The sequence below is a fragment of the Saimiri boliviensis genome, chromosome 19, assembly GCF_048565385.1.
Source record: "Saimiri boliviensis isolate mSaiBol1 chromosome 19, mSaiBol1.pri, whole genome shotgun sequence".
In the NCBI taxonomy this organism is placed as follows: domain Eukaryota; kingdom Metazoa; phylum Chordata; class Mammalia; order Primates; family Cebidae; genus Saimiri; species Saimiri boliviensis.
In genome coordinates, this window is record NC_133467.1 from 23,462,633 (window position 1) to 23,477,166 (window position 14,534).

At 38.5% G+C, this 14,534-nt stretch overlaps 1 protein-coding gene across 7 annotated transcripts in view; it reads left to right on the top strand.

Annotated features, from left to right (window-relative positions):
• The window catches only part of SCYL3 (SCY1 like pseudokinase 3), a 55,515-nt gene that overhangs the window by 27,745 nt on the left and 13,236 nt on the right, over positions 1-14,534 (top strand). For 3 of the 7 annotated variants that reach the window (XM_074389596.1, XM_003925389.4, XM_010336142.3), the window contains exons 8-14: positions 1,542-1,619; positions 3,502-3,641; positions 4,861-5,045; positions 8,422-8,593; positions 11,637-11,795; positions 12,632-13,326; positions 13,774-14,445. In XM_074389596.1, coding sequence (XP_074245697.1) covers positions 1,542-1,619; positions 3,502-3,641; positions 4,861-5,045; positions 8,422-8,593; positions 11,637-11,795; positions 12,632-13,326; positions 13,774-13,830 — 1,486 coding nt within the window. In that variant the 3' untranslated portion in view covers positions 13,831-14,445. Of the gene's footprint in view, positions 1-1,541; positions 1,620-3,501; positions 3,642-4,860; positions 5,046-8,421; positions 8,594-11,636; positions 11,796-12,631; positions 13,327-13,773; positions 14,446-14,534 lie in introns of those variants that run through there. The other 4 variants (XM_074389597.1, XM_074389598.1, XM_074389599.1 and 1 more) reach the window with 2 other exon arrangements.

The following is a 14,534-nucleotide window of genomic DNA, read 5'->3' on the forward strand; positions in this document are numbered from 1 at the left end:
AAGGCTAATATTCCCAAGTGGGGAAAATTACGTTTAGTATAGAACTAGGGGCAGGTGGGGGAAGGGTAATATTATTAAATAAGTAGCATTTGTAGTTACTGGGATTATATTGTCATTTATATTTCAAGGAAACTATTCAAAACTTGTCTTTTTTGAAGAATTTTTTAAAATTTGAGTTTTTTTTTTGAGACGGAGTTTTGCTCTTGTTGCCCAGGCTGGAGTGCAATGGTGCAATCTCGGCTCACTACAACCTCTGCTTCCCAGGTTCAAGCAATTCTCCTGCCTCAGCTTCCTGAGTAGCTGGGATTACAGGCATGTGACACCATGCCTGGCTAATTTTTTGTATTTTTAGTAGAGATGAGTTTTCTCCATGTTAGGCTGATCTTGAACTCCTGACCTCAGGTGATACACCCGCTTTGGCACAGCCTTTGGCCACCGCACCCAGCCAAAAATTTGTGTTTTTAATTGACAAGTAAAAATTTTATATATTTACTATTATGAGAGTCTTTTCAAGGTATTTCTATGCCCTTTTGGATGATTCTTAGAAATATTTTCTTTCCCTTGATGAAAGTCTCTACCAGGAACAATCCTTTATGGTAACTAGATTCTCTCATCACTATGTGTAAAATGAGTTACTGATTAAGAATTGTAATGTAAATTGAGAGGGGAGAAGAAAGCTAAAATACACACAGACCCCACCTGCCCAAATCCCACTGTTAATGTGAGGAGAAAACCCAGCAAAGAGAGAAGAGAAGAAGCCAAGATCAGCATCCATTACAGAAGCAGCTAAACCAGTTTGATTGATTAGAATTCAGTTAAGACGTCTTTGCTGCTGAACCAAAGGAAAGTGGAAGATAAGTATAAACATAAGATGTGGAGACCTAGGTGATATCTCTGCTTATTGGGCCTCTGAATAGGCTGTCCAGCTTGTATGCCGGAGCATCTGGGGTCAACAGTCTCATATACAGTAGGGTGTGAGCTGAGTAGTGCACAGCCTTTGGAATTCTCTGGCAGCCCTGTAGGAAGCCGACTGCTCCACTCACACTCATCCCTGCCTGGCTGAAAGAATGAGCAAATAACTTACAGCAGGAGAAATGAGACGATTCCTGTATGGAAATTCCACTTTCCACCACCTCTTTAATAGTTTTAATTTCATCAAAGGAGACTTGAGAGTCACTAGTATTTCATAATGGTAATATCATTTCTCCCAGGATATTTCATTTAACGATATCCTATTGCAACCAACAATTTGGAGGATTTTTTCTGACTTTCTAAACCATAAAGCATGTTAGCATGTGTGTGTTTAAGCTTGTATCCTCTTCATAGATTTCTTTGATACTAAAATACTAGATTATTCTGTAAAGGCTTGTTCCATAGTATTTGTCTCATAAGCTACTTAGTTGTAATAGAATCTTTTAAATGGCAAAGGAGAATGTTTCTTTGTTGAAAATTATATTGATGTAGTCTGTGGTTATGGCCTTAACATTTAACATGCCTTCTCTAATCTGTTCTGCTGAATTCCTTCTCTTTTTGGCATTTAGAAATGATTTTCTGGAAGTTGTGAATTTCTTGAAAAGTTTAACATTGAAGAGTGAAGAGGAAAAAACGGAATTCTTTAAGTAAGTACAGAAAGTGAAGAACTTAAATTCAATAACTTGGATTAAGTCCATGTAATCACTTTAGGTGTTCTAGAGAAGATGAGTCAGACATTTCACATTTACTGAACATTTCCTGTGTGTCAGGCTTTCTCCTAGGCCCTGCGATAGATATTTCTGGTGAAGAAAACAGGTACCCAGACTGATAATCCTTAAACAGAGGTAGGGGTACAGTAGTGGAGCTTTTGAAAGGAGTCCTGAAAACAGAGGGCAGGAGAAGGTCGTTAAAGAAAAGGTATTCTAGGCATAGGGGCAACATGAACAGATGCACAAAGAAAAGACCTAGTATGACTTGTGCAGGAACTGGCAAGAAGCTGAGTCCTGCTGGAGAATAAACTTCCAAACAAGGACAGGTAGGAGGTAGCCCTTGCATGTGGAAGTGAGGAGTGCTGACATTATTTGTAAATAGGGGACTTCAGGCATTGAAGCCATCAAAGAGGTGGAAGCCAGGCTGGGAAACAGATTAATGTCCTTTTAGGTGGATCAGTTTGTTCTCTATTGAGTGAGGAGGCTTAACTCATATAAGACTTGGATTAGTTAGTAGACTGTGGTAGTCTAAGGCAGTAGATGTGAAGCCACACATGAAGGCATTAATGGCTCCAATGAAGAAGACACTAAGATAAAGATTTAAAAGATAAAAGCTGAGAAGCCTTAGTGATTATCACCAAGTGAAATAGAGAATACTGGAAGAGAGGACCTAATGTGCAGGGAAAATTATGACTTCAGTGTTGGATGTGTTGGTTCACTGAAGAAGCAAATGTAGTCAAGGAAGGATTTTTTAAGGGTGGAAGAGACGCGAGCATATTAATAGATGAAGGCATGGGGCTAGCAGAAGAATGGAGGGAGCAGTTGAAGCTGCAGTCAAGTTTGGGGAACTGTTGGTGCAGTGATAGGGTAGGGGTAGCCTTAAGTAAGAAGAGGCCTTGGATCCTTGATAACTAGAAGGGAGGTGGGAATGAGTATCGATGTAAACCTGTTTTGCTGATAGCAGTGTAGGGGTTTGAAGGTGATAATGCATGTCACTTGTTTTCTAATAAAGTAGGGGGCAAGGATATCTGCTAAGGGTGATTGTATGATGGAGTCATATTACCATTAATACCTAGTATCTGTATTTCTTAACAAAGTGCTTTTATATAGGTTGTTTTAATTTACGAGGTTAGTGACAAAAGCCTGTATTATGTTAGTATGGAAACTCTATGTCGTTTAAATTTGAGAAAGCATCTTAAATTGTCTAGAAACCCTGTCTTATTAGGGTAAAAAGGAGGGCACTTTTGCTATTAGTAAGGGGATAATTCGTTGGAATCATTTCCTGGTGTGGATTGGAGGTGTGCTGACTATCTGGCTTTGTCTCACACTTTCTACGTTTTTTTTTTTTTTTTTTTTTGAGAGGGAATCTCACTTTGTCACCCAGGCTAGAATGCAATGGCATGATCTCAGCTCACTGCACCCTCCGCCTCCCAGGTTCAAGTGATTGAACCTCAGCCTCCCATGCCTCAGCCCCTTGAGTAGCTGGGATTACAGGTGTCTGCCACCATACCCAGCTAATTTTTGTACTTTTAGTAGAGAGAGAGTTTCACCATGTTGGTCAGGCTGGTCTCAAACTCCTGACCTTAAATGATCCACCTGCCTCAGCCACCCAGAGTGCTGGGATTATAGGCGTGAGCCACTGCACCCGGCCATGCATTTTTCTTAGGTATTTGGGGACCAATCTGTTCATCTTCCCTATCTCCATTTCAAAATCTATTACCTTAATAGAAGTGAGAGTGAGGCTGTGTGGGGGCTAAACTGTAAAAGTAAGCTGATAGTGTCATGACCAGTTTCCTGGGCTTTCATTTTTTGTCCTCAGATTTCTGCTGGACAGAGTCAGCTGCTTGTCAGAGGAATTGATAGCTTCAAGGTTGGTGCCTCTTCTGCTTAATCAGTTGGTGTTTGCAGAGCCAGTGGCTGTTAAGAGTTTTCTTCCTCATCTGCTTGGCCCCAAAAAAGGTGAATTCTTTTTCAAAGTATTATTGCTAATTAAGGAGTTTGGTGATTATTAGTCCGTATTTGAGCAGGATGAGATTACTGTGTGGTGTAGTTAATATTGGTTCTAAAAATGGAGAACAATTATTGACCCCTGATGTGATAACTGTAATTCAAACCTGGGTACCAGAGTCCACAGGCTAAATATGAAGCATCTTCCTAGAGAGTGTAGTTTACTATAGTAAGTTATTATATCTGACTAGAATCTGAAATATACGTATGAAGTTTTAAAGTAAGGCATGCATCTTGAAAGAACTTTTACATTTACCATGAATCATTTAGGCCTGTGCCCCCTAACTTACCAAAAGCAACCTATTTATTTTCTGTTTTCAGTAAAAAGCACTGAGATCATTTTAATACTTGGGGCTTCAGGTTTTTTTCTGAATGTGAAATAAGGTTATTGCTTTGGAATTTTACAATTTTATAGGACACAACAGATTAGAGAACATAGTATCAATATAACACTAGAATTTTAAGTTACATAGAATCCTGCTTTCGGAATTTCTTTTCTAAAAGGGATCTCATCCAACAAAGCATTGTTACAGTTTAGAATTTCCTTATATCTCTATTTTGATATCATTCCCTTTTGCCATGAGTTTTTCTTTATAGCTTTTTTATCCTATTTCTCAGTAGGTCTTAAACAGGGGTGTGCCTCTGAATCACCTGTGCTGCTTTTTAAAAAATTGTTTGCCTGATCCACTGGTTCTAGAATAGAGCCAGGACATAGGTATACATATTTTTTAAAAGCCTGATAACCACTACCATAAATACTGGAAAGAGGACTGTCCAGCATCAAAATCCCACTGTAGCATTTAACACCTGGATTTGCAAGTAAAACTATACAACAGTATCAATATGTCACTCGTGTATGAAAATCCTCACTGATTAAACATAAATTTATAAAAAGTTACTGACTCAGAATGCTGTTAAAATACAAGCTTTGTTGTACACTAAGTGTGATCTCTAATATTTCAAAAACTCTTCAAGATAGAGTATACTTAACATAATTAAGGCTTAAGTAATTTTGGGTCAAGAAAATAACTTTCCTTTGGTTTGGAGCATTCGAATTTAGAAGAGTACTTAGAATATGTGTAGTTTTGGGCTCAGTGTATGAATCATGCTTAATACTCTTTTCACTGAAATGAAAATTTTTTTCATCTGTAACCTTTTATTTTTTGGGTAGATCACGTGCAGGGAGAAACTCCTTGCTTGCTCTCACCAGCCCTCTTCCAGTCACGGGTGATCCCCGTGCTTCTCCAGTTGTTCGAAGTTCACGAAGAGCATGTGCGGATGGTGCTGCTGTCTCACATTGAGGCCTATGTGGAGCACTTCACTCAGGAGCAGCTGAAGAAAGTCATCTTGCCACAGGTCAGAGGCCAAGTTTGTGGTAGGGTAGACACAGAACATGAGGAAAGAGTGCTGAAAGGAAGGAGGAGGTTTGGAGGTATTCAGATAATAGCTTAGAAAGCCTTGAGGCAGCAGTTTAGTGTAAAAGCATGTGGAATACAAAGGGCTGAAATAGATTAAACCATCATATTTGGTCTTAACCTGGGAGAAACTGTAATTGTTTGCTAGTTTGAGGGGTGGGGGGAATAAATAAGAATAATGTATAGAGCACTTTGTGAGTATAAAATGTAATCCATAATTATTATAAAAAAATTAGAACAGAGAGGAACATGAGATGATTAGTATCAGTGACTTTCAGCCGGTTGTTATCAGCCACTAAGGAACCTTGTTATCATTTGCCTACCAAAGGGTTTCAAGTTTGTATTAGCTTCTTAAGTGCCATAACAAATTATCACAAACTGCATAGCCTAAAGCAATAGAAATTTATTCTCTCTTAGTTCTGGAGGCCAGAATTCTAAAACCAGGTTGTCACCAGGACCTGCTTCCTCTGAAAGCTGTAGGATATGAAAGGGACTCCTCCTTACAAGCGTGGCGTAGCTCCCAGCAGTCCTTGGTATTTCTTGGCTTGTGGCTGTATTATTCCAGTCTCTGCCTTTGTTGTCACATGGCCTTCTTAGAAAGACACCAGTCATTGAATTTATCGCCTACCTTAACCCAGTATGACCTCATCTAAAGGTCATATTCTGCATGGACATACTTTTGGAGGGATACTCTTCAACCTAGTTTGAGGTTTAAAAAAATTTGTTTTAAAAGACTCTAATTACATGGTATCTTTCAAATAATTTGTTTTCCTGTGAGATTAACATTTTTCCTGCTTTCAAGGAGCTAATAAGTGGGACATGTTTCAGTCATCTCATAAACTACCCCAAAACTTAGTGCCTTAAAACAACAATCATTAACTCTCATGATTTTTTGGATTGGCTGGACTCAGCTGGAGGTTCTGTCCCACATGTCAGCTGAGGCTTCAGTCATCTGGGGCCCGACAAGATTTGACACATCCAAAATGGCTCTTTGGTACCTTGGAAGGGGTGGCTGAGAAGCTGGGCCTTTGTCTCCATGAACTCTCAGGAGTCGTAGGGGCTTCTATCCCTCCATGTGACATTTCCACATGATTTCTCTAGCAAGGTAGGTGGACTTCTTAAATGGTTGGTCAGGGCTTTGAAAAAACGGTGGTGGGGAGGTGGGTGGGGGAAGAAGCCTTCTTAAAGTGTAGGTTGGGAACTGACAGTCATTTTTGCCTCGTTCTCTCAGAGTTGGAAAAGTCAGACCAGGTTCACTGCAGGATGGGTTTGTTTACTCAAGGGCATGGATACTGGAAGTGTGATTCACCGGGGGCTGACTTTAAGGTCACTATGTTGTACTGACTGCATCATAGCACTTCGTATTTACATCTCCAGCAGTAACTGTTACCCTGTCTATAGTTGTGTCTTGAAATTTAGAAGAGGAATGAAGCACTCTTAACTCTGAAATAGAGGTGTCATTATGGGTTCCAGAATTGATCTGAGGTCAAAGAAAGAGTAAGTGTTGAGCATGTGGAAGACAATGAAAACTCTTATTACTTAGGAAACTATTTCCCCTAAAGAAGAGGGGGCCAGTTTGTGTGTGCTGGAAAGTTCACTTTGGTAGCAGTGTGGAAGAGAGGCCACAGAAAGGGAGATAAGCTCTGAAGCTGTTAGAATAGTTTAAGATATGACAAAGGCTTGGGAAAATGTGACGGTGGTTATAGGATAGGGACACAGAAGGGGTAGTAAGTTTCTCACTAGATGGAAGAGGTGTTGAGGATGACAGATTTTTGGCTTGGGTGGATTGCTGTTTTATTATCATATTCAGTGGGTAGAACTAATATGCAAAAGAAACATGCTTTAGTTTACTTGTACAGAAAGTGCCTGATCTGTTAGCACTGGTCCTAAAAGTTATCTTTTGAGTCCTGTTTGAAACCTTTGATCTTACTATATAAATGAGGAAACTAGGCCAGAAAAATAAAAAGATCAATCGGTCGAGTCACATTGAGAATTATTAGCAGAGCTAAGACCAAAACTCAAGATTCCTGATACCTATCACACCCTGCTGCTTCCACTAGGCAGGCCAGTTACTATGGCCTTGTGTCTGGCTGGTACAGATGCTTTGAAGGTCATCTCCTTCCCTATATGCAGAGCTGTACTTGCCTGGTATCTGAATGTGACTGTCTTCCAAGGTGTTTTTGATGGCTAGTAACTGAAACTCATTTTAAAACAGCCAAAGCGAAAAAAAATTAATGAAAGAAGTTAGACTGCCTTAGATGGAAGCAAGTGCAGCTGGGGCTTACAGCCATTTTTTCATTCATTTTTTTCTCTCTGCATCTGTTTGACTTTTGACACTCTGAAGATGAGCTTTCCTTGTTTTGGTGTGCACATAGCCAAACATGGTTGTCCCATAACTTCCAAGTTTTCTGTCCTCATCAAAAAAAATTCTGTGTTGCCCAAGCTAGAGTGCAGTGGCTCTTCGTAGGCATGATCCCACTACCGATCAGCACAGGACCTTTGACCTGCTCCACTTCTGACCTGGGCTGGTTCACCCCTCTTTAGACAAGCTGGTGGTTCCCAGCTTCTGGGGTCACCATACTGATGCTGAACTTAGTGCAGACACCCAGTTGGCATAGCACACTACAGCGCATAACTCTGGGCTCAAGTGATCCACCTGCCTTCTGAGTAGGGCTACAGGCATGTGTCACTCTGCCTGGCATACTGTCCTCATTTTCAGCAAACCAACATAAACTGGAAATAAAAATTATAGTTTATATTACTGGACAAGAGATCATGGGCTCACTTTGGGGGACAGGTGTTACATACGTCATTTACAAAGAAAATTTTAAGGTCTTACCCTTAAAAAGAGCTGAAAAGAGGAGCATGGAAGGGAACATAACTGTTAGTGCCCTAGATGAGTTCTGAGTGCGCTCTGCAAAACACTACCAGTACGTGAACTGTTTATTACAGTTGTGTGATGTGAGTACAGATATGAAGACTTAATATTTAAAATCTTTTGAAGTAAGGTGACAAGAGTAAATTTATGTTTCCAACATTTGGTTTTTTAATTTTGTTTCGATTGTATTTTTAAAAAATATATTAAGTCCATGATGGATTGGGTGGGGAAGATACTGGTCTTTTACCACAGGTAGTTTGAGAGCCACTGACCTGAAAGACATATATCTAAGGTAAGGTTATGTAGTTTATCTGAATAAGCACAATCTGTTTGCAGCCCAATTGCTCATTTACAGGGGAAGAAAGAGATAGGCATTGTGGTTGTCAACTCTTTTTTTTTTTTTTTGGTTGTCAACTCTTATTACCTTATTTGCTTCTAGGTTTTGCTGGGCCTTCGTGATACTAGCGATTCCATTGTGGCAATTACTCTTCATAGCCTAGCAGTGCTGGTCTCTCTACTTGGACCAGAGGTGGTCGTGGGAGGAGAACGAACCAAGATCTTCAAACGCACTGCCCCAAGTTTTACTAAAAATATTGACCTCTCTCTAGAAGGTAAGAATTATTAAAAGGTCTAGCTTTTTGTGTATGTGTGTTCTCTGTAGATTTTTAATATTATATAACTAATGTTAGGAGGGTCATATTCAAATGATAAAAAGAAGTATAAATAAGTTCATTTCCCTTTCTAAGCTTCTAGGGGAGTATAACTGATTTTCAGTGGGAATCCTTTCATACTTTTAAGCTTGCAGAAAGACACCAATGTATGTTTATCCATGCATTGCATGTGTAGTCATGTACCACGTAAAGATGCTTTGGTCAACAAAGGACCTCGTAAATGACAGACTGTCTGTACCATGGTGGTCCCGTGACATTACAATGGAGCTGAAAAATGGCTATTGGCAGTTGATGTAGCTGTAGTGGAATGCATTAGTCATGTGTTTGTGGCGATGCTGGTGTAAAGAAACCTAGTGTGCTGCCAGTCATATAAAAGTATAGTGCATACAACTGTGTACAGTATATAATACTTGGTAATGATAAACGACTATGTAACTGGTTTATATATTTACTATACTTTTAATCATTCGTGTACTACTCCTACTTACAAAAAAAAAAAAACTTAGTGAAATAGCCCCAAGGAGGTCCTTCAGGAGGTATTCCAGAAGGCACTGTTATCAGAGGACATGACAGCTCCCTGTAGACCTTCCAGTGGAATAAGCTGTGGAGGGCAAAGACAGTGGTATTGATGATCTTGACCCTGTGTCATCCTAGGCTAATGTGTGTGATTGTGTCTAAGCTTTTACAAAAAAGTTCCAAAGTAAAAATAAGTAATTTTAAAAACCGAAAAAGCTCACAGAATAAGGATATAAAGAAAATATTTTGGTACAATTGTACAGTATGTTTTAAGCATAGTGTTATTGTAAGTCAGTTAAAAAACATTTAAAAGTTTATAAAGTAAAAAAAGTTATAGTAAACTAAGGATTAAAGAATTTTTTTTCATGAACTTAGTGTAGCCTTAGTGTTTATAAAGTGTATAGTAGAGTACAGTAATGTCGTAGGCCTTCATATTCAATCACTGGTAACTCAGAGCAACTTCTAGTCCTTTAAATGCCATTCATAGTAAATATCCTATACAGGTGTACCATGTATCATTTTTACTCTACCTTTTCTATGTTTAGATATATAAATAATTACCACTGTGTTATAATTACCTACAGTATTCAGTACAGTAACATGCTGTATCAGTTTATAGCCTAGGTGTGTAGTAGGCTATACCATCTATGATGTTTGTACAAGGACAAAATCACCTGAGATCCATTTTTCAGAACATAACCCATTGTTAAGTGATGCATGACAGTGTAGGATTTTTGTTTAAATGGTAAGAAAATACCACGCACAAATCTATAATTTGTTTTCCTTCAATAGCATATCAGGGACCTGTCTCTAGGTTAATACATAGAAGTCTTACTCTTTTTCATTGACTAAAATTCATTCAGTGATTTATTTATGGATACTGCATCTATTTCTGGATTTTTAATCACTACAAACAGTGCTGCAATAAATATCTTTATACATGTATCTTTCCAGTTGGTCCTCCATATTTGCAGGTTCTGCATCTGCAGATTCAACCAACTGTGGATCAAAAATACTCAGAAAAGAAACACAAACTAAAGGTATTATAAGCAGAAATGATTTAAAGTATTATGGGATGATATATATAGTTTATATTTAACTACTACTTTATTTTAAGAGACTTGAGCATCTGGAGACACTGTCAGAAGTAAACTTGCTGGGCCAAAGGATGTATTTTAAATTTAGGAGATACTGTCAGCTTACAAAAAGGTTGCATCCATTCTTATTAACACTAGATTAAGTTTAAGTTCTTATGACTTTTGTTGGCCTAGGGGGTAAAAAGCTGTTGACTTAGATACTTCAGGAAATCCTTATTTCTGGTATGTTCCCAGTGGATGTTACCTGGGAGGTAGCAGTTTAGAAGAATTTTGTATCAACAATGTTATTACTTCTTTGTATAGCCTTCAATAACACAATGACCTTGTTATGTAATTCTGGATCTCTAACTCAGTTCTCATTGGTAGTTGATAACATGGAGACACTTAGTAGAAGAGTTATCAGATATGCTTTTCTCTAATTTTGATAAAAGAATTTTTAAAGCAACACTGGCTTCCTGAAGTTTTGAAGAGAGTTTATCTCTTCCTTGGTGCTAATGAAACTAGTGTTGTGGCTGCAAAGAGCTTGAAAAAGGTGTAGAGGCTGTGGTCTCATTTTCAGCTATGAAAGGGAAATAGGAAGTAAGTCTGCCTGAAAGAGGTGGAAAACATGGTTCAGAGAAGAGGACATCGGATAAGACATCGGGTGGGACTTCAGGGAAGTTAGTGGCACAAAGAAGAGAGTGGAGGGCTTGTAGAGGCCAGGCGTTAAAAGGCTGGGGTGAGGAGGGGAGATGTGGTGCTGGAGACCTAATTGTAAGAGTTTACCCCAAGCCATTCCCTACATCCTCACCTTTTTTTTTTTGGCCAAAGTTTTATTAGAATCTTTTTGACCAATGGCCAATTTTTGAGTATAAACTTTCTGGTAAACTGTTAAAAGATATTTCTTGAAACTCTTTTGTTTCCCCAGTCGAGGGTAAAATGTCCATAGCATAAATGTATTATTTTAAATACTTTTAAGTGTATAATTTTGTGGTATTAAGTACATTTATATTCTTGTCCTCATCCTCTTCAACATTTATTCTTTAAAGAAAAGTAGAATCAGTTGGTTTTAAATCACTACCAACATGTTTTGAAGAGCTGTAACTTTTTAACTAGGTACCCCAAAGGTTGTATCTATATAATGCTTGGATCCTTTCTAGCCATCACCACGAAATGGAGTGGACACAGCCTGTTGTTAAACACCTCTAGGACAGGCAGTCTATTCCATAATGGGTGTATGTCTTCAAATGTTTGAAGATGTTCTCTCCTGCCTTTTATCCTTTATCTGTGAAAATATACCCATTTCACTTAATTATGCTCACCAACCATGTGATAGATCAAGAAGCTATTTACTGTCCCTTTGATGTTTTGGAGTTTTTATTTACCTTTAGATTCTCCTGTGCGTGTCGTCTGCAGCCAGCGCAGTCAGATCTCGCCAATCTTGGAGAACCCCTTCTCTAGCATATTCCCTAAATGTTTCTTTTCTGGCAACATGCCCATCAACAAGAAGCACATACAGCAAGATTACTACAATACTCTTTTACAGACAGGTAGAAATGTTAAATTTATATAGCTTTTCCGTTGCTTGGATGAATGTTTTCCTGAGACTAATAAGCTTAAATTCTGAGAATTAAGAGCATTTGGGGAGTTTTGAGACTGATTTATTTGTAATTATGTAGTCAGCTTTGGTCTCATCTTGTTTCTCCAGACTACTGTATATATACCTACCTCTTAAGTGGTGAGAAGAGCAGGTTACTTGAATTCTTTTCTGCATTGACACTTTGAGACTTTTGATGCCTTAGTGCAGCATCTTCCAAATTGTACCAAGAATGATAGTTTTGAAAGATGTTAATGGGCATATGGTTTAAAAAAAAAGTTCTGTGGCTAAAAAGTTTGGGGACATGAGAGCAAAGTCATTAACACATTGCACAGAGTTTCTCAGTGCCTTAACTACTACACTAAGGGAAATCTGCTTAAAGTGAGGATAAGTTGGGTTAGGCAAACTTACTTGAGCATAGAACACTTTTTCAGGCATATGTAATTAACATCCTAAGTATAACATTGCCTGGCATAGAGCATTTCTTTATGTATAGATAATTATGCTAACATATTATATGTGTGGATATTTAATAAGGACTAGATGCTCTAATTATTACTTATATGCTTCCATGAAGCTAATAAGTATTATATAATAGGTATTTGGATAACATGTGACATCACTGATGTTGAGTAATATTCTGCTGGGATCTCTTTTGTTAGTTTAGCGTGCATGAATATTTCGTAGTAATTAGATCTATACTAATACACTTCCTTAATGCTATCCTTCCCCTAAATGTAGTTCTTGCCCTTAACCAGTATTTTATGAGAATAAATCTTATCCCCACAGGTGATCCATTTTCTCAGCCTATTAAATTTCCCATAAATGGACTCTCAGATATAAAAAATTCTTCAGAGGACAGTGAAAACTTCCCATCAAGTTCTAAAAAGTCTGAGGAGTGGCCTGACTGGAGTGAGCCTGAGGAGCCTGAAAATCAAACTGTCAACATACAGATTTGGCCTAGAGAACCATGTGATGCTGTCAAGTCCCAGTGCACTACCTTGGATGTGGAGGAGTCATCTTGGGATGACTGTGAGCCTGGCAGCTTAAATACTAAAGTAAACCCAGGAGGTGGAATCACTGCTACAAAACCTGTTACCTCAGGGGAGCAGAAGCTCATTCCTGCTTTGCTTCCATTCACTGAAGAGTCTACGACTTGGAAATCAAGCCTACCCCAAAAGACTAGTCTTGTACAAAGCAGGGATGACCCAGACCATATCAAGCCACCAAAAGTGTCATCACAAGAAAGGCCCCTTAAAGTTCCATCAGAACTTGGTTTAGGAGAGGAATTTACCATTCAAGTAAGAAAGAAGCCAGTAAAAGATCCTGAGATGGATTGGTTTGCTGATATGATCCCCGAAATTAAGCCTTCTGCTGCTTTTCTTATATTACCTGAATTGAGGACAGAAATGGTCCCTAACAAGGATGATGTCTCCCCAGTGATGCAGTTTTCCTCAAAATTTGCAGCAGCAGCAATTACTGAGGTGAGTACTTTTTCTGAAGTAAACGGTGCTGCTAGTGTTAGGATTTCCCTCGTAGGTCCTAGTTGCAGTATCCCATTTATAACAAGCAACATGCTGTTTTCGCAATCAAGTCAAGCACAAAATCAGTTTCTCTCATTGGTATCTTTCCTTCCCCAAAATAATGTGGCAGTGCTTAGGCTGTTTAATGATCTATTATAACCTTTTTATTGGGGAAAAAGATTAAAACAAGGATATGGTGCCATCCACACTTTTTACTGGATTTTATGGTTTTTAAGAAGCTATTTTCCAATGCTATGATTTTGTGATCCTACTTTTCAACTTTCTGTTAGAGCTCATTAGCACGAGGCAATGTTTCTGGCACCAAACGATACCTTTTAAATTCCTGCTTTTTCAAATTTGCATATGATGTGTTTCAGTGGGTTCTTGGTGTGCTTTATTTTGTTGCAGGGAGAGGCTGAAGGCTGGGAAGAAGGAGAGCTGAACTGGGAAGACAGTAACTGGTGACAATGGATGTGAGTTAAACTTTAGGAAAAGGGATTCCCTTAAAAAAAAAAATACCTCAAAAGCAGGCTTTGGGGACAAGAAAATCCCAAAGTGGCCTGCTTTTCCCATCCCAGGAGCTCTTTATCCAGTCTGTGCCAATTGAGAATGACTGAGTGCTGGCTAAAAGCCCTGGGTGGTGAGGCTGACTGTACTGGTTGGTTTCCAGGAGGGAAGAGCCTTTGTGCATTTGACTGAGGCCAGTTTCTAGGAAGAGCAAGTAGCTGAGCAGAGGTTGAATTTACTGCTTTTTCCAGGACAATTCTGGAAGTAAAGAAAATAGAAGAATTCAAGCTGATTAGCTTAATTTTGTGATACTTCTTTTAACATAAGAGTAAGCTCTATTATGAAATTCAACTTAAAATTTAGCTATAAATTATATAAATGATTTTAAATGCTGAGGTTTCCTTAGGCAGCTTATTTATTTGTTTACAGTTATACTATCTGAGTGAATGGTCCTTTGTGGATCTGGGCAGTTCTTGACAGTTCCACATGTATTACATTGTACCAAAGTTCTTAATGAGAATATCCCCCACAATCCTGTTCTCTAAATGTCAAATAAAGATTATTTTCACTAGATTGAACTTTACAAAAATTTGTTTTATATCTGTTAGAAAATGTACAGACATAAGTATTTTCAGTTGACAAAGTATCAAACCCAGTTCTGC